At 47.2% G+C, this 18,869-nt stretch overlaps 1 protein-coding gene across 1 annotated transcript in view; it reads left to right on the top strand.

The window, feature by feature from the left end:
• ABCC3 (ATP binding cassette subfamily C member 3) overlaps positions 1–18,869 on the top strand; it is a 64,824-nt gene that overhangs the window by 20,286 nt on the left and 25,669 nt on the right. The window contains exons 2-11 of the mRNA XM_075351483.1: positions 12,334–12,510; positions 12,592–12,717; positions 12,805–12,942; positions 13,023–13,145; positions 13,232–13,293; positions 14,227–14,355; positions 14,514–14,732; positions 14,818–14,995; positions 17,582–17,743; positions 17,835–17,927. Of these exons, the coding sequence (XP_075207598.1) occupies positions 12,334–12,510; positions 12,592–12,717; positions 12,805–12,942; positions 13,023–13,145; positions 13,232–13,293; positions 14,227–14,355; positions 14,514–14,732; positions 14,818–14,995; positions 17,582–17,743; positions 17,835–17,927 (1,407 nt within the window). The remainder of the gene's footprint in view (positions 1–12,333; positions 12,511–12,591; positions 12,718–12,804; positions 12,943–13,022; positions 13,146–13,231; positions 13,294–14,226; positions 14,356–14,513; positions 14,733–14,817; positions 14,996–17,581; positions 17,744–17,834; positions 17,928–18,869) is intronic.

The following is an 18,869-nucleotide window of genomic DNA, read 5'->3' as shown; positions in this document are numbered from 1 at the left end:
GCTTTGGGCTCAAGGCTCATAGTCTCTCAATCCAGCAGAGGGTGCAAAACGTCCGCAAACAAACATAGAGTGGGGGACACATAACTGTGTTTGTTCTTGGCCAACACAATGGAGTCTCGGATTCTAGGCAATGCAGGGACTTTGGGAACTGTCCTAGTCAAGGGTGCAACAGACACATTGAAGGTCTCCAGGCATCTGATTCCACCTCTTCACTGTCATTTCCTATCTTCTAGGGAACATGAGGGCAATTCCTTCTTCTCTTTTCCTTCTTCTCCCCTTGCATGATACTGTACTGGCCTCAGCATTTTCAAAACGCCAGGCATCTGTATGTTACCGAAGGCCTCGGCCATGACCTTGACAACCACCAACCCCCACTGCAACCGGGGTATTTTCCTTTGCTCCATTTGCTGTGCTGATGGTGTCACTCCAGGTTGACCAACCTCTTTTGTCCCCAAGGCTTGATCCTGTCGACTACACCAAATGTAGGGTGTTAAGGGGCAGTAATCGTGGGCGAGGGAATGACTCCATACGCCCTTGCGCGCTACATGCAAGTCATGGTCCTGGCTTGGTGTGTGGACTTGTGTTGTGTAGGTCATACACCAGTGTAGGCTACATGTAACTGTTCGGTTCAGCTGGCCAGGATCCGATGACGATTCAGACAAATGAGGAGACCATTAGTTGACTTTAACTGAACAATTTAATTAACAGTCTTTGTTTCAACTTTATACACGAGATGGCGGCACTTAACTTCCAGCACGTTCCAGTTTTCCAGAGTGTTATCATACGCATTCTCCGCTCCCTCTGGGTTCTTCCCAATCTTACTGGACCTGTGAGTCCCAGTACAACCCAGCCCAGCCCAGCTCAACAGTCCAATTTGTGATGGTCACTTTCCCTCTCCATGGCTCCACGTCTCTGCTCCTGATGGTGGAGGAGAGTAGAGGGTTTGCCAATAGTAACAGTGAAGAGCCTTATGCTCGCAACGCTTGGGAAGACACCGCCTGTGAAAGTCAGCTCCTATCATGTATCAGTCTGTCCTATCCCATTACCTTGGGGCCTTGTCACTAAAGTCCCGTCCTCTGGACCCTTCTGGCTGGGGGCCCAAGTGAGTCACTAGCTTCATTGCTGTCTTGAGTTCTCTGTCCCAGCCCACATTAGGATCACGGTATCTCAAAAGGTCTCCTTTCTCCTTTTTCTTGCCTTGGGTCAATCACTGCATTCGGCCTTGATGACCTCTCAGACCATAGGTCTGTTCTAGTCACAAGCGGGGCCCTATCTGAAGTCCTCCAGAAAACTTTCCCTGGAGTCTACCCCCTCCTACAGGAGGGCCTATCTGCAGGAGGGGCCTATATACAAGACAAGTTTGCCTACAAGGATGAGCTTATCTACTGGGAGGGGCTTATCTGCAGGAGGGCCTTATCTGCAGGAGGGCCTTATCTACAGGAGGGCCTTATCTACAGGAGGAGCTTATCTACAGGAGGGGCTTATCTACGGGGAGGGGCTTATCTGCAGGAGGGGCTTATCTGCAGGAGGAGCTTATCTACAGGAGGGGCTTATCTGCAGGAGGGGCTTATCTGCAGGAGGAGCTTATCTATTTGAGGGGCTTATCTACTTGAGGGGCTTATCTGTAGGAAGGGCTTATCTGTAGGAAGGCTCTTATCTGCAGGAGGTGCTTATCTACAGGAGGGGCTTATCTGCAGGAGGGGCTTATCTGCAGGAGGGGCTTATCTGCAGGAGGGGCTTATCTGCAGGAGGCGCTTATCTGCAAGAGGGGCTTTTCTGCAGGAGGCGCTTTTCTGCAGGAGCCGCTTATCTACAGGAGGGGCTTATCTATTTGAGGGGCTTATCTACTTGAGGGGCTTATGTACAGGAGGGGCTTATCTACTTGAGGGGCTTATCTACTTGAGGGGCTTATCTGTAGGAGGGGCTTATCTGTAGGAGGGGCTTATCTACAGGAGGTGCTTATCTACAGGAGGAGCTTATCTACAGGAGGGGCTTATCTACAGGAAGGGCTTATCTACAGGAGGGGCTTATCTACAGGAGGGGCTTATCTACAGGAGGGGCTTATCTACAGGAAGGGCTTATCTACAGGAAGGGCTTATCTACAGGAAGGGCTTATCTACAGCAGAGGCTTATCTACAGGAGGGGCTTATCTGCAGGAGGGGCTTATCTGCAGGAGGAGCTTATCTACTTGAGGGGCTTATCTGTAGGAAGGGCTTATCTGTAGGAAGGCGCTTATCTGCAGGAGGTGCTTATCTACAAGAGGGGCTTATCTGCAGGAGGGGCTTATCTGCAGGAGGCGCTTATCTGCAGGAGGTGCTTATCTACAGGAGGGGCTTATCTGCAGGAGGGGCTTATCTGCAGGAGGCGCATATCTGCAAGAGGGGCTTTTCTGCAGGAGGCGCTTTTCTGCAGGAGGCGCTTATCTACAGGAGGCGCGTATCTACAGGAGGGGTTTATCTACTTGAGGGGCTTATCTACTTGAGGGGCTTATGTACAGGAGGGGCTTATCTACTTGAGGGGCTTATCTACTTGAGGGGCTTATCTGTAGGAGGGGCTTATCTGTAGGAGGTGCTTATCTACAGGAGGTGCTTATCTACAGGAGGAGCTTATCTACAGGAGGGGCTTATCTACAGGATGCTTTTATCTACAGGAGGGGCTTATCTACTTGAAGCGCTTATCTACAGGATGGGCTTATCTACAGGAGGGGCTTATCTACAGGATGGGCTTATCTACAGGAGGGGCTTATCTACAGGAGGGGCTTATCTACTTGAAGCGCTTATCTACAGGATGGGCTTATCTACAGGAGGCGCTTATCTACAGGAGGGGCTTATCTGCAGGAGGTGCTTATCTACAGGATGGGCTTATCTACAGGAGGGGATTATCTACAGGAGGGGCTTATCTACTTGAAGCGCTTATCTACAGGATGGGCTTATCTACAGGAGGGGCTTATCTGCAGGAGGTGCTTATCTACAGGAGGGGCTTATCTGCAGGAGGTGCTTATCTACAGGAGGGGCTTATCTACAGAAGGGGCTTATCTACAGGAAGGGCTTATCTACAGGAAGGGCTTATCTACAGGAGGGGCTTATCTACATGAGGGGCTTATCTACAGGAGGGGCTTATCTACAGGAGGAGCTTATCTACAGGAAGGGCTTATCTACTTGAAGCGCTTATCTACAGAAGGGGCTTATCTACAGGAGGGGCTTATCTACAGGAGGGTCTTATCTACAGGAAGAGCTTATCTACAGGAGGGGCTTATCTACAGGAGGGGCTTATCTACAGGAGGGGCTTATCTACAGGAGGGGCTTATCTACAGGAGGGGCTTATCTACAGGAGGCGCTTATCTACAGGAGGCAGCTATATAATATATATATTGCCTTGTGGAGCAATAAATCAAACACTCTGCAGCAATTTATTTTATCTCTCCGTCTCGTTGAACTCTGAAGCTCCATTTCTTGTTTTTCTTTCACAAATGATAATTATTCTAATTATTGTATATCAGATGTGCCCTTTCTAGCTGGTACATTCGTGGGCGAGGCCTTTATTATACCAAGCCTGTATTTAGGCCACATCTAGATGGTACATTCACATGTCTGTGGTTTTATACGATTCATAATGTTTATGTGGAGAGAATATAGAAGGAGGATTAGAACGGTAGAGGAAAAAGGTCCTTCTATAGTAAAAGCAGCCTCACCCCTGCTCCCAATACCTTTTGAACATGGCCAGATCTGGGTTTGCTGTTGCCACAATTTAGCTGGTCAGGAGACCTGCTGGGTGTATTCACTAGGTCATAGATCAGGGTGAGCAGCACAGACCGGAGGTGATGATGCAGCTGAGCTGGTCAGGAGACCTGTTATGGTTCCCTCGGTGAGATGGATTCACCAGATCATAGATAAATGTGCGCAGCACAGACTGGAGGTGATGATGCAGCAGAGCTGGTCAGGAGACTGTTATGGAGCCCTCGGTGAGCTGGATTCACTAAATCATAGATCAGGGTGTGCAGCACAGACTGGAGGTGTTGATGCAGCTGAGCTGGTCAGGAGACATGGTATGGCACCCTCAGTAAGCTGGATTCACTAGGTCATAGAGTAGGGTGAGCAGCACAGACCAGAGGTGTTGATGCAGCTGAGATGGTCAGGAGACCTGTTATGGTGCCTTCGGTTAGGTGGATTCACTAGGTCATAGATCAGGGTGGACAGCACGGCTGGAGGTGTTGATGCAGCTGAGCTGGTCAGGAGACCTGTTATGGTGTCCTCAATGAAGTGGATTCACTAGGTCATAGATCAGGGTGCACAGCGCGGACCGGAGGTGTTGACGCAGCGGAGTTGCATGGGCTGGATCAGTCAGTCAATACCTGGATTTATGCACGGCGTATGGATCAGTGAGGAATACTTGAGCTAAATGTATGAACAGGAGCAGTAGACTAGTGTCTGCAGGTATGTACCTTGACATAGCAGAGTCGGGAGTGGGGACAGCACTTAGGAATAGTGGCTACGGAGGATACAACAACTCGGAATTTGACAGAAATAACATTAATATTCCCTACAGACTGGGCTTGTCAGTGATCTGGCAGCTGGAGAAAGCTCTTTTACGTGCAGCTCATTTTCCGCCCACCTCCTCTATTCACAGATGCCAGCGTTCTCTACCTGCTGTTGACATTTAGTGCTCTGTGGGTGGAAAATAAGCCGGTTAATGGGATTAGAAGGTCTATAGAGTACGGAGCTGGCGTATTGACACAGAACTTCTAATTGGTGCCGTGTCATGACCTCGTCAAAGGCTTCGAAAAGTGGCGCTCAACGTTTAACGAAGACATGGAAATCTGAAAACCAGTAATAATGGTGGACATAACTGGCCAAACTTCCCGAGTGGACCCTCTTAAAACATCACAGTGGTTATGTGATGCCGAGAGGAACCGAATACTGAATATTTCACTAGGTGACTATGCTTCAGGTCATGTAGGTGCTATAGGGTCCTCAGTGATCAGCCGATCACGCTGTAAAATTGTGCCACCCCTGCAGCGGTCGAACCGTTCGGATCCGGGAGTGATTATTCGTAGCTCGAGGGTCTCTGGACCCGGGGGCTAGCGGCCACACTCAAATGAAGAATGGGGGTATTTACAGGGGAGTTCTAGTTCGTGACACCACCCGTGGTGTGTGGTAATTGGGAGTACCGCCGCTGCTGTTGGGAGTACCCGGGGATGATGGAGCGGGGGCAGCAAGGTGTTGTAACCCTCCACGGATAGGTGATTCCCCGGGACTCGGTGAAGGGGGTAGTGTCGTGGGGATGAAGGGGTCACTCTCGTACTCACTCAGTTCATAAGCAGACACCGACAACTGGGTAAACCAAGTCTCTGGGTACCGCTGCCGCTGAGGGGAGCTCGTCCGGGTCCCGTCCCCAAGTGGTGCTGCCTGGTGGGCGGCGACCTGCCACCTGGCACTTAGTTTAGACTTCAACTTGATGGGCCGGTAGCTTGGAACTAGCCGGGCCCCGCTCCCTTCTATGGCTAAGTAAGGGAGCTTGCTCTTAGGGCTCACGCTTGAGATTTTCTGGACCGTTTTGGTTGGAAAGTCCTACCCCCCTCGTTGCGCTAATGCCCCGATTCTGGAGTGGGTGGGAATGGATCGTGAAGGCTCTGTTCTCCTGAGGTTAATTGTCGGGTTGCCTGAAGCTACTCCCCGACATAGGGTCCGTGTTTCCCGTCGTTACTTCGGTCCCATACCGGTGACAGGGCCAGGCTGCCGGCCGTCCTCCTCGACGGGTCCGAGCACCTCGCCACAATCCCCTGCGATCGGGGGTTTGACTCCTCTAGGCCCAGACCACCGTCTGCAACCTAGACAGTTCCTTCAGGAGTCCTCACTCCCGACCTCCTCTGAGCTCCTCTCAGCTCGAGGGCTACTTCACTCACTCCCTCTACTCAACTCTCTACACTCCTCACCTCCCGTCCCTGACCCCCGAGGTGGGCGACTCTATTCTTCTCAAGCCATCCACTGGTGTGTCTGGTGGGTGTGGTGCAGGGTGTCTCTAGGATTTTGATTTGCTGTTAGAGGCAACACCACTTAAGTAGAGACCCAGAACCAAGAGGGAGGTGGAATACTGCACGGAAGGGTAGCTTGTGCAGTACCCTGTGACGACCTGATAGTCCAGGGGCGTCACAGAATCTTATACTGAGATCTATAACACAGGCTCTAAAGGCTTCAGTAGATTTGTTGACATCTCCTCCATGGCTGGTGCTACAAATGTAGTGCAGACCCTTCAACGAGCAACGAGGAGGAGATGATTGGTGCCGTGAAGCTCAACCAAGTGAATATCTGCTCATAATTAAAATAACTGCAGCCAAAATATCTCACAGCTGGCGGCAGCCACCAAAAACACGAGTGGGCCCGATACAGTCTACCGACCAGTAGTGATTGGTTGACTATGGAGGATTCCCCAATAATAATAATACATTTATCGTATAGCTGTCTCTCACATATCTTGTCTGTTGTATCTGTGCGGTTCATCATTTGTTTAGTATTTGCTGCACAGAATGATTCTGTGACATCTTATTGTGCTGCCCGTTTACAGCGCACAGCGACAGCCCTGTAATATTTCCGATGATTGCGCCTGGAAAGTTCACCATCTTTTCGCTGATGTGCAGATCGGGATCATCCAATCTGACTGTAGTGATAACGATGATCCGGACGTTTATACACATTAACGGATAACAATCATTCCATCCCAGATTTTACAGTTGGCCCCATGTTATGGCTCCTGACTAGTACCTGGTGATACAAAAACATCAGAACGGAAAGTGTAGATTGAGTCCAGACGTGAAACCTGCCAGCAGTTTTTCCCCTGATTAGTTACATTACCGCCTGTGAAAATAAATCTACCTGCACATATATTAGCGATGATGTCACCGTCCAGACAGCTCCATATTTCTTCACGCCGTGAGCAGCATCGGATCGTAAGAGAACATTCATCAGAATTAAATATTAACACAGCGGACAGCTCCTTCTGCAGCGGCATACCGGGGCCGGAGACAGGCGGTGCCGGGAGGCGTCAAATACTCAAGATTATAAATATCTTTATTTAATTTAGTAAGAAATTACAGAAATGTACAATTTTCTCATCACTTTTTGGGGTCGGGTTCAGGATGACTGCAGATGAGCAAACACTTGGGAAAAAAGTTGCAAAGAGATTGTCGACCGTAGGGAAAATCTGCCCCGAAGAGTTGAAATGTTGATCCTTGGAAGGTGGATGTTGTGATGACACGGAGGTTGTTTTTCAGGAGTCGGGTGACTACTTAGTAAAATTAAGTCACAATCATTCAATGGCTGTGGGCAGAACGATCATCCGTCAACAGCTTCAACCCACCCGATGGAAGCGAGAAGTAAAACGTTATGATGACCAAGGAGGACCACATCTGGCCTGTGGTGGACATCCATGGTCAGAGTCAGTGGGCCTTTCGAATCCTAAACTTCACCCAATCTTTTGGATCCTTTGGATTGCCTGATTTGAGGTTCTCTTACGATTCCATAGAGATCTACTTAGGGTCAGTGGGTGTTTGAGATCCTAAGCTTCTCTCAATCTTTTGGATCCTTTATTGCCTGATTCGTGGCTCTCTTACGATTCCATGGAAATCTGGTCAGGGTCAGTGGGTCTTTCAAATCCTAAGCTTCTACCAATCTCTTGTTTTTGGTTCTCTTACGATAAAAGGCTCTTGACTTGGACAATCCCTACTTGTCGGAAGGGTTTATAAGCTGATTACAATTTGTTCCTCTATTGAGACCTCCAGTGATCGGCAATGTAGTCCTCCAGAGTCAACAATCCTGGACTATCAGCTTTAAGGCCCCGTCACACACAGAGATAAATCTTTGGCAGATCTGTGGTTGCAGTGAAATCATGGACATATTTTTCCATTTGTACACAACCACAAACCTGCCACTGATTGTCCACAATTTCACTGCAACCACAGATCTACCACAGATCTGCCACAGATTTATCTCTGTGTGTGACAGGGCCTTTAGATTCTCTAATAGGTTTTCCAAACTTAACACATGTCCACCAAGTTGATAAGACCCATGAATGAGCATCGAGCTTCGAGGTCATTGAACTCGGTGCTTCACCTCTATATGTCATGTGACGAATGATTTATATATTTTCACAATAAACATCACATGACTGCAGGTCTTCGTCCTTATATTAACCAGATCACAAGCTCGGGAAAACATAGTTATTAATATTCCATGGGCAGATCCAGAAGGTGGGGAGTAGTGACTGTTTTGGATAATGCTCCCCGAAAGAAATAAACTGTCTCTCTGTTGACTCAATAGATGTCCAAGTCAATGACCAAAGTAAGGAGTATCGGAATGTGACTCTGGGTACAAGCCAAACCAAAGACCCTCGTCTGTAGACATCACAGTCTCAGAATTATTGATCCTTGCCCGTATTGAGTGGTGTCTAGGAAAGTACAGAGCCCCCTTGTCTGGGTATTTAGGGCAGTGTTCCCTACGAAAGAGTAGATGAAGACCAAAATAATGGTGGGTGGACAATATTCTACTCGGAAAGTCTGCATCCTTCGATCTCGTTGGTGTCTTGGTGGTGCAGGTATCAGATTGGTGATAGCACTAAGTGCCCAGATTGAGGCACATACATGACGTCTGATGATAATCTGAGCATGTCCTGTCATGATACATGACGTCTGATGATAATCTGAGCATTGAAGTCTATGGTTCCTCCATGTCTTCTGGATGGGAAAAAAAGATCCAACTGGTTTCCATTTCTGTTACCGTTCCCATCTATCGATAATCTCCTCTGTTTGACTTTATTGCACGGTACCACAAAAAGAGGAAGGGCTGGTAGACTTGCGGTCAGAAGCTCACAGCCACACGTTCCTCACGTTTTCTTCTGTGAGGTTTAGAAAGCAGTGCTCGTGCCTAGAAACAAGTGACAGAACTCTCAAAACCACAACGCTGCTCTCTTCATGAGACTAGTTGTGTGATCTTAGGGTTACACCATTGGGACAGAGGCTAATAGTGAAGAACCCCTGAACGTGGCCCCACGACCTTCTAGCGTTTGCCATGGATGGTCACCATCTTGCTATTTTCTGCTTGGACTGAACGGTCCCGGCTCCAGTGCCAGGTTCTGGTTCTTCCTTCTCCTATGGTCTTCCCTCTGAGCTAGGCTGACACAGGGTACTATGATAACCTGACATGTACCTCTGATGTTATCATCCAAAGACTTTTAAGGCCGGCTCAGGTGGCTGCACATCACCTGAGTATTCAGGTTAGTAGTCCATGCTGCTACCACAAGCATTCTATTAATCAAGCCACACTTCTCTCTTGGCTCTGCTACAACCACGGGTCTGAATATCTACTCAGTAGTATCTGAGTGCCAGCAAACATCTCATACCACCAACTTATTTCTGCTGTTCCTTAGTGTTCTCTGCACCCTAAACTCTGCTGTATCATCATACATACTAGCTTACTTGTCTCTGCAATTATAAGATTCTGCTTACTTGTCTCTGCAATTATAAGATTCTGTCCGCACCCTCATCTCTGCTGTATCATCATACCTGCTAGCTTGTGTCTGCAATTATAAGGTTCTGTCCACACCCTCATCTCTGCTATATCATACCTGCTAGCTTACTTGTCTCTGCAATTATAAGGTTCTGTCCGCACTCTCATCTCTGCTGTATCATCATACCTGCTAGCTTGTGTCTGCAATTATAAGGTTCTGTCCGCACCCTCATCTCTGCTGTATCATCATACCTGCTAGCTTGTGTCTGCAATTATAAGGTTCTGTCCACACCCTCATCTCTGCTATATCATACCTGCTAGCTTACTTGTCTCTGCAATTATAAGGTTCTGTCCGCACTCTCATCTCTGCTGTATCATCATACCTGCTAGCTTGTGTCTGCAATTATAAGGTTCTGTCCGCACCCTCATCTCTGCTGTATCATACCTTCCAGTTTACTTGTCTCTGCAATTCTAAGGTTCTGTCCGCACCCTCAACTCTGCTGTACCATGATACTTGCTAGCTTACTTGTCTCTGCAATTATAAGGTTCAGTCTGCACCCTCAGCTCTGCTGTATCATCATACCTGCTAGCTGACTTGTCTCTGCAATTATAAGATTCTGTCCGCACCCTCAACTCTGCTGTATCATACCTGCCAGCTTACTTGTCTCTACAATTCTAAGGTTCTGTCCGCACCCTCATCTCTGCTGTATCACCATACCTGCTAGCTTTTGTCTGCAATTCTAGGGTTCTGTCCGCATCCTCATCTCTGCTGTATCATACCTGCTAGCTTACTTGTCTCTGCAATTATAAGGTTCTGTCCGCACTCTCATCTCTGCTATATCATCATACCTGCTTGCTTGTCTATGCAATTCCAAGGTTCAGTCCGCACTCTCACCTCTGCTGTATCATCATACTTCCTAGCTTGTGTCTGCAATTCTAAGGTTCTGTCCGCACCCTCATCTCTGCTGTATCATCATACTTCCTAGCTTGTCTCTGCAATTCTAAGGTTCTGTCCGCACCCTCATCTCTGCTGTACCATCATACCTGCTAGCTTATCTCTGCATTTCTAAGGTTCTGTCTGCACCCTCATCTCTGCTGTATCATCATACTTCCTAGCTTGTCTCTGCAATTCTAAGGTTCTGTCCGCACCCTCATCTCTGCTGTATCATCATACCTGCTAGCTTGTCTCTGCAATTCTAAGGTTCTGTCCGCACCCTCATCTCTGCTGTACCATCATACCTGCTAGCTTATCTCTGCATTTCTAAGGTTCTGTCCGCACCCTCATCTCTGCTGTATCATCATACTTCCTAGCTTGTCTCTGCAATTCTAAGGTTCTGTCCGCACCCTCATCTCTGCTGTATCATCATACCTGCTAGCTTGTCTCCTGCAATTATAAGGTTCTGTCCGCACCCTCATCTCTGCTGTACCATCATACTTCCTAGCTTGTCTCTGCAATTCTAAGGTTCTGTCCGCACCCTCATCTCTGCTGTACCATCATACTTCCTAGCTTGTCTCTGCAATTCCACATTTGGCTCTGCTGTATCCGGTACTTCCAGCTTTGCTGATCCACCTGCTGTCCTGCAAATCCAGCTCTACTCCTCATTGCTGTTCCACATAAAGGAATTCTTTATACTAAGAGCTGAACTGATGTGGAGTAGTAGTTTTCAACTCCCTTTTAGTAAAGACCTAGTGCGATTCTTTGGACATGCAGCATTAAAACCTAACAATTGCATATCATGTGTTATGGATTCTTTACAGTAACAGAAGTGGATATGTAGATGTTTAAAGAATTTAAAAACATTTAGGTTATATACCGTAATTAATGGTGAGATATGTGTTTACACCATGAGGCATCATATAGTTCGAGTAAAGGATTCTTTACAGTAAGAGAAGTGGAGTAGAAGTATTAAAGTGACCCAATTAAATGAGTATTTACAACAATTAAAGGATGAGATGTGTTTACAGTTCATCACTGCAGTATATGTACAGGATTCTTTACAGTAAGAGCAGTAACAATATATAGTATCCAGATGTATCGCCCTCCGCTAGCCGAGGCCTCTTACCTCACTATTATGTTACCTTCATTAGTCACCATTATTACATCTGGGCTTTCTGCCACACGTCTATGAGCTCATTCAGATATTTTATACCATGAACCTCACAAGGACGACGCCGTGAATTCGGCCTCCTGCCAAGATATTGTTAGATGGTAAGAAGGCGGATTTCTGTCATTTATCATTGGGGTGAGTTATGGGACACAGAAAATCCAGGCCGGACCCTAACGAACCACTAATTCCATTAACACGGCGCCCCTTCTGGACAAATCGCGTATGACGCCCTATTAATCAGCCGTGATTTGCATGGTGCGACTGTAACGACACTTCTCCATTGTTCTCAGGACGTTTTGCTGTTGTTGTTTTCTTCTTCGTTCCTGTTTTTTATTTTTTGCATATTATTTGAAAGGAAAAAAAAAACAGGAGGAGAACAATAAAGGTAAAGTCGCAGCTTTGTAAGTGCCGAGCACCGCGCCCGCTCTCGGTGGGGATTAGGGAAATTCATACACTAATGGCCTCAACCATGGCTTACTAATAAAGGACACTTTCAGGGGCCAGGATTCAAAGTTTCTCTTGCCAAATGGAAACCATCAGCATGCAGGCTTCCGATGATGATGATAATAGACTTGTTAATTGGAAACCATCAGCAAGGAGGCCATCTGATCTTCTCACATGGATGTAACCTCTGGGTCGTGGGTGTAGGCCGAGGGCTGCCGGCCGGGGTACTAAGGTGGTCTCATGGTTCACAGTCCCCTATTGAGTTGCTGTTTTTTCTTTTTCAGGACTCCAACCTGACGTTGTACACAGACCGGCCGGACGTGACGCTATGCTTCCAGAACACGGTCATCGCCTGGGTCCCCGTCATCTACCTCTGGGTCGCACTGCCATTTTATATTATTTATTTAAAGTATAATCGGAAGGGATATATCGTACTGTCCATGCTGAGCAAAGCCAAGACGGTAGGTGGGGGAGGGTGAGCGCCGCGGACGTATGACCCCTGGACTGACCGGTGGGGTAACACATTGCTTTCTGCTCTACAGCTCTTCGGGGTGCTGTTGTGGTGCGTGTGCTGGGCCGACCTGTTTTATTCCTTCCATTCTCTAGTCCAGAATGAGCCCCCTCCCCCGGTGTACTTCGTCACCCCGCTGCTCGTCGGAATAACCATGGTTTGTATTGGTCTCCCCGATCTCCGTCCACATCAATGTAGATATTGATATTGGTGGTGGTAATTGTTGAGCACCTCTTATTTCCAGATTACGGCGACCATCCTCATCCAGTATGAGAGGCTGCGCGGCGTCCAGTCTTCCGGGGTGCTGATAATCTTCTGGTTCCTTGCCACGCTGTCCGCCATTATTCCATTCCGCTCAAAAGTCTTGTCTTCAGTCAATGAGGTAACGAGGAGGAGATGGAGTTGTGGTCACTGGAGACCATCACCATGAATGACCGATCTTTGGATCTTTCTTGTGTTTAGGGTGTGAAGGACCGATTCCGTTTTACCACATTCTTTATTTATTTCTCTCTGCTTGTGGTGGAGCTTATTCTCTCCTGCTTCAAGGAGGCACCGCCGTTCTTCTCGCCCGTCAGATCGGACAATGTGAGTCTATACACACCGCTAAGTCTGTATATGCTACTGATCTGCAATCTGCCCCATCCTGAATGACATGAAAATCTCCTCCACAGAATCCCTGTCCAGAGGCAGACGCTGGATTTCTATCAAGATTAACATTTTGGTGGTTCACCAAGTAAGTTCTACCCTCAAGAAGTCTACGTGGGCAAAAGATTCAGAGAAGTCATCTTTGGCCAATGGCTTATTTCCTTTTGGGGGCTTCCTAGCACCCACCATAAGCCTTCAGTCCTTACCCTGCCCAATAGGGAGTGACATCCCTTTCTGTGCCTTGACACCTTCTCCCGCCCATCAGTGAGTTATTGACAACCATGAGACCTTTCTATGAATACCAATAGTGATTGACAGTCTTGACACCCTCTAGACAATTTATAGACCATCCCTGTTCATAAGGGAGTCTGAGTCCTTATCATGCCCATCAGTGAGTGATTTACAGACTGTAGACCTTGCCTCTTCATCAAATGGTCTTTGAGATCTTCTCATGCCCATTATTGAGTGATTTACAGACTGTAGACCTTCCTTGTTCATTATGGAGCCTAAGGGACCTTCTCATACCCATCAGTGAGTGATTGACAACTTCGAGACCTTCCTCAGCTCATTAGTGACTGACAACCTTCAAACTTTCCCTTCACGAGTCCTTGAGACCTTCCAATACTTATCAGTGAGTTATTGATAGACTGTAGACCTTCCCTGTTCATCAGGGAGTCTTTGAGATCTTCTCATGCCCATCCGTGAGTGATTTACAGACTGTAGACCTTCTCTGTTCTTCATAGAGCCTTTGAGACCTTCTAATACCAATCAGTGAATGACCAACAACACTGAGACCTTCCTGAGCTCATTAGTGACTGACAACCTTCAAATATTCCCTTGCTTTCACGAGTCCTTGAGGTCTTCCAGTGCCCATCCGGGAGTCCTGCTCATGCAGACAGCCTTTTGTTCATGATCAGGAGACCATCTCCCACCTAAGTGACAGCAGTTTCTCATTATCAACCTCTAAACACCTTGCTAGTATCTACATTTCTGATTGACTTGATATTATCTGCCCACTTAGGATGGCCATTTTGGGCTACAAGAGACCTCTGGAAGAAAAGGACCTCTGGTCTTTAAATGAAGGTGATACCTCGAAAATAGTCGTTTCGAAACTGATTAAAGAATGGGAAAAGGAAAAGAACAAGATAAGGTACAATATATATCATGGGACCACGCTGAGGTGGATAAACTGAAGTATTCGCTTACGTTCTTGCCGATATCTAACCTCTAATATCTAAAAATTATGTCCTTTTGGATCAACACTGAAGGCAAAACTACAAAATCCCCCATAACTCTTTCATTTTGCAGGATGAGTGAAGAGACGGTCACCAAGACTCAGGAGATAGAGATGAACCATGTGGAAGAGAAGCCCAACGAGTCCGATGTTCTGATCGAGAACAGCAAAAAGAGGAAAGAGCCGTCCTTCCTAAAAGTTCTGCTGAGGGCGTTTGGACCTTTCTTTTTAATTGGTTCCATTTTCAAGCTGTTTCAGGACCTCTTGTCTTTTGTGAACCCCCAGTTACTAAGGTGCGTAACCTAAACAACATCTTTGGGGCCAATTCAATTAGGGTTTATACTGCCTTCATTATTACTTATATCATGCCTGTTCCAGCATTCTCATCATGTTCATCAAGGATGACCAAGCTCCTGCCTGGTGGGGATTCTGTATTGCGGCCTTGATGTTTCTCTCCTCTATAACCCAAACGTTGATACTCCACCAACATTTCCACTACTGCTTCGTCACAGGAATGCGGCTACGAAGCGCTATCACTGGTATCATATACAGGAAGGTAAGAAAAGGGTGCAAAATATGAGAGGTGTATGGATTCTGCACCCATCCATGATATCACTGGTAGAGGCCACCATCCATGATTAGTAGAAATAATTCATAGAATGTATCACCTTTGATTAGTAGACACCACCCATAGAGTCTACATGATTAATACATATTGCCCATACAGTCTACTATCCATAATTATTGGATATAGCCCATAGTCTACCATCCATGATTAGTAGATATCACCTGGAGAGTCTACCATCCATGATTAGTAGATATCACCTAGAGAGTCTACCCCATCCGATTAGTAGATATCACCTGGAGAGTCTACCAGCCATGATTAGTAGATATCACCTGGAGAGTCTACCATCCATGATTAGTAGATATCACCTGGAGATACCATCCATGATTAGTAGATATCACCTGGAAAGTCTACCATCCATGATTAGTAGATGTCACCTGGAAAGTCTACAATTCATGATTAGTAGATATCACCTGAAGAGTCTACAATCCATGATTAGTAGATATCACCTGGAGAGTCTACCATCCATAATTAGTAGATATCACCTGGAGAGTCTACCATCCATGATTAGTAGATATCACCTGGAGTGTCTACAGTCCATGATTAGTAGATATCACCTGGAGAGTCTACCATCCATGATTAGTAGATGTCACCTGGAGAGTCTACCATCCATGATTAGTAGATGTCACCTGGAGAGTCTACCATCCATGATTAGTAGATGTCACCTGGAGAGTCTACAATCCATGATTAGTAGATATCACCTGGAGAGTCTACCATCCATGATTAGTAGATATCACCTGGAGAGTCTACCATCCATGATTAGTAGATGTCACCTGGAGAATCTACAATTCATGATTAGTAGATATCACCTGAAGAGTCTACAATCCATGATTAGTAGATATCACCTGGAGAGTCTACCATCCATGATTAGTAGATATCACCTGGAGAGTCTACCATCCATGATTAGTAGATATCACCTGAAGAGTCTATCATCCATAATTAGTAGATATCACCTGGAGAGTCTACCATCCATGATTAGTAGATGACACCTGGAGAGTCTACCATCCATGATTAGTAGATATCACCTGGAGAGTCTACCATCCATGATTAGTAGATATCACCTGGAAAGTCTACCATCCATGATTAGTAGATGTCACCTGGAAAGTCTACAATTCATGATTAGTAGATATCACCTGGAGAGTCTACCATCCATGATTAGTAGATATCACCTGGAGAGTCTACCATCCATGATTAGTAGATATCACCTGGAGTGTCTACAGTCCATGATTAGTAGATATCACCTGGAGAGTCTTCCATCCATGATTAGTAGATGTCACCTGGAGAGTCTACCATCCATGATTAGTAGATGTCACCTGGAGAGTCTACAATTCATGATCAATAGATGTCACCTGGAGAGTCTACCATCAATGATTAGTAGATGTCACCTGGAGAGTCTACCATCCAAGATTAGTAGATGTCACCTGGAGAGTCTACAATCCATGATTAGTAGATATCACCTGGAGAGTCTACCATCCATGATTAGTAGATGTCACCTGGAGAGTCTACCATCCATGATTAGTAGATATCACCTGGAGAGTCTGCCATCCATGATTAGTAGATGTCACCTGGAGAGTTTACCATCCATGATTAGTAGATATCACCTGGAGTGTCTACAGTCCATGATTAGTAGATATCACCTGGAGAGTCTACCATCCATGATTAGTAGATGTCACCTGGAGAGTCTACCATCCATGATTAGTAGATGTCACCTGGAGAGTCTACCATCCATGATTAGTATATGTCACCTGGAGAGTCTACAATCCATGATTAGTAGATATCACCTGGAGAGTCTACCATCCATGATTAGTAGATATCCCCTGGAGAGTCTACCATCCATGATTAGTAGATGTCACCTGGAGAGTCTACCATCCATGATTAGTAGATATCACCTGGAGAGTCTACCATCCATGATTAGTAGATGTCACCTGGAGAGTTTACCATCCATGATTAGTAGATATCACCTGGAGAGTTTACCATCCAAGATTAGTAGATGTCACCTGGAGAGTCTACAGTCCATGATTAGTAGATGTCACCTGGAGAGTCTACAATCCATGATTAGTAGATATCACCTGGAGAGTCTACAGTCCATGATTAGTAGATGTCACCTGGAGAGTCTACAATTCATGATTAGTAGATATCACCTGGAGAGTCTACCATCTATGATTAGTAGATGTCACCTGGAGAGTGTACCATCCATGATTAGTAGATGTCACCTGGAGAGTCTACCATCCATGATTAGTAGATGTCACCTGGAGTGTCTACAGTCCATGATTAGTAGATGTCACCTGGAGAGTTTACCATCCATGATTAGTAGATGTCACCTGGAGAGTCTACAATTCATGATTAGTAGATATCACCTGGAGAGTTTACCATCCATGATTAGTAGATGTCACCTGGAGAGTGTTGTCCAGATGTCATATCCCACCAGTTTTGATCTACTGGCATCAAACCCTGAATATATCTGCCTGAGTTGATGGCTTGTAGAGTCACCATTACATTTCCATCTTGTTTCCTCAGTCGCTGGTGATCACTAACGCTGCAAAGCGCTCGTCCACGGTGGGAGAAGTGGTGAACCTGATGTCGGTGGACGCCCAGCGCTTCCAGGACTTGACCACGTTCCTGAACATGCTGTGGTCGGCTCCTCTGCAGATCTGCCTGGCTCTGTATTTTCTCTGGCAGGTAAGACAGTAGAAATCTGCGCTGCCCCCTGGTGGAGAGAAGACTCCATGTTTTATGTGACTGTACAGACCTGGATCTCTTCCTCTTCCAGACCCTAGGACCCTCGGTGTTGGCCGGAGTTGCCGTCATGGTTCTTCTCATCCCCATTAATGCCTTTATAGCCATGAAAACCAGAGCTTTCCAGGTAAGCAACAGCGATTATAGGGCTGACGTCATAATGTTCTAAATGTTCCCAAAATGTGATAATTATGTGTGGGGGAGTCCTCTACTGGAGATTACTGGTGCTGCTGCCCTCTACTGGAGATCACCGGTGCTGCTCTGCCCCCTACTGGAGATCACTGGTGCTGCTGCCCCCTACTGGAGATTACTGGTGCTGCTCTGCCCCCTACTGGAGATCACTGGTGCTGCTCTGCCCTCTACTGGAGATCACCGGTGCTGCTGCCCCCTACTGGAGATCACTGGTGCTGCTCTACCCCCTACTGCAGATCACTGGTGCTGCTCTGCCCCCTACTGGAGATCACTGGTGCTGCTCTCCCCCCTACTGGAGATCACTGGTGCTGCTCTGCCCCCTACTGGAGATCACTGGTGCTGCTCTGCCCCCTACTGGAGATCACTGGTGCTGCTGCCCCCTACTGGAGATCGCTGGTGCTGCTGCCCCCTACTGGAGATCACTGGTGCTGCTGCCCCCTACTGGAGATCACTGGTGCTGCTCTGCCCCCTACTGGAGATCACTGGTGCTGCTCTGCCCCCTACTGGAGATCACTGGTGCTGCTCTGCCCCCTACTGGAGATCACTGGTGCTGCTGCCCCCTACTGGAGATCACTGGTGCTGCTCTCCCCCCTACTGGAGATCACTGGTGCTGCTGCCCCCTACTGGAGATCGCTGGTGCTGCTCTGCCCCCTACTGGAGATCACTGGTGCTGCTGCCCCCTACTGGAGATCACTGGTGCTGCTGCCCCCTACTGGAGATCACTGGTGCTGCTGCCCCCTACTGGAGATCACTGGTGCTGCTCTCCCCCTACTGGAGATCACTGGTGCTGCTCTGCCCCCTACTGGAGATCACTGGTGCTGCTGCCTCCTACTGGAGATTACTGGTGCTGCTGCCCCCTACTGGAGATCACTGGTGC

The sequence above is a fragment of the Anomaloglossus baeobatrachus genome, chromosome 5 (genome assembly GCF_048569485.1).
Source record: "Anomaloglossus baeobatrachus isolate aAnoBae1 chromosome 5, aAnoBae1.hap1, whole genome shotgun sequence".
NCBI lineage: Eukaryota > Metazoa > Chordata > Amphibia > Anura > Aromobatidae > Anomaloglossus > Anomaloglossus baeobatrachus.
Note: the sequence above shows the minus strand (reverse complement) of the source record. Positions and strands in the feature narration are given on the sequence as shown.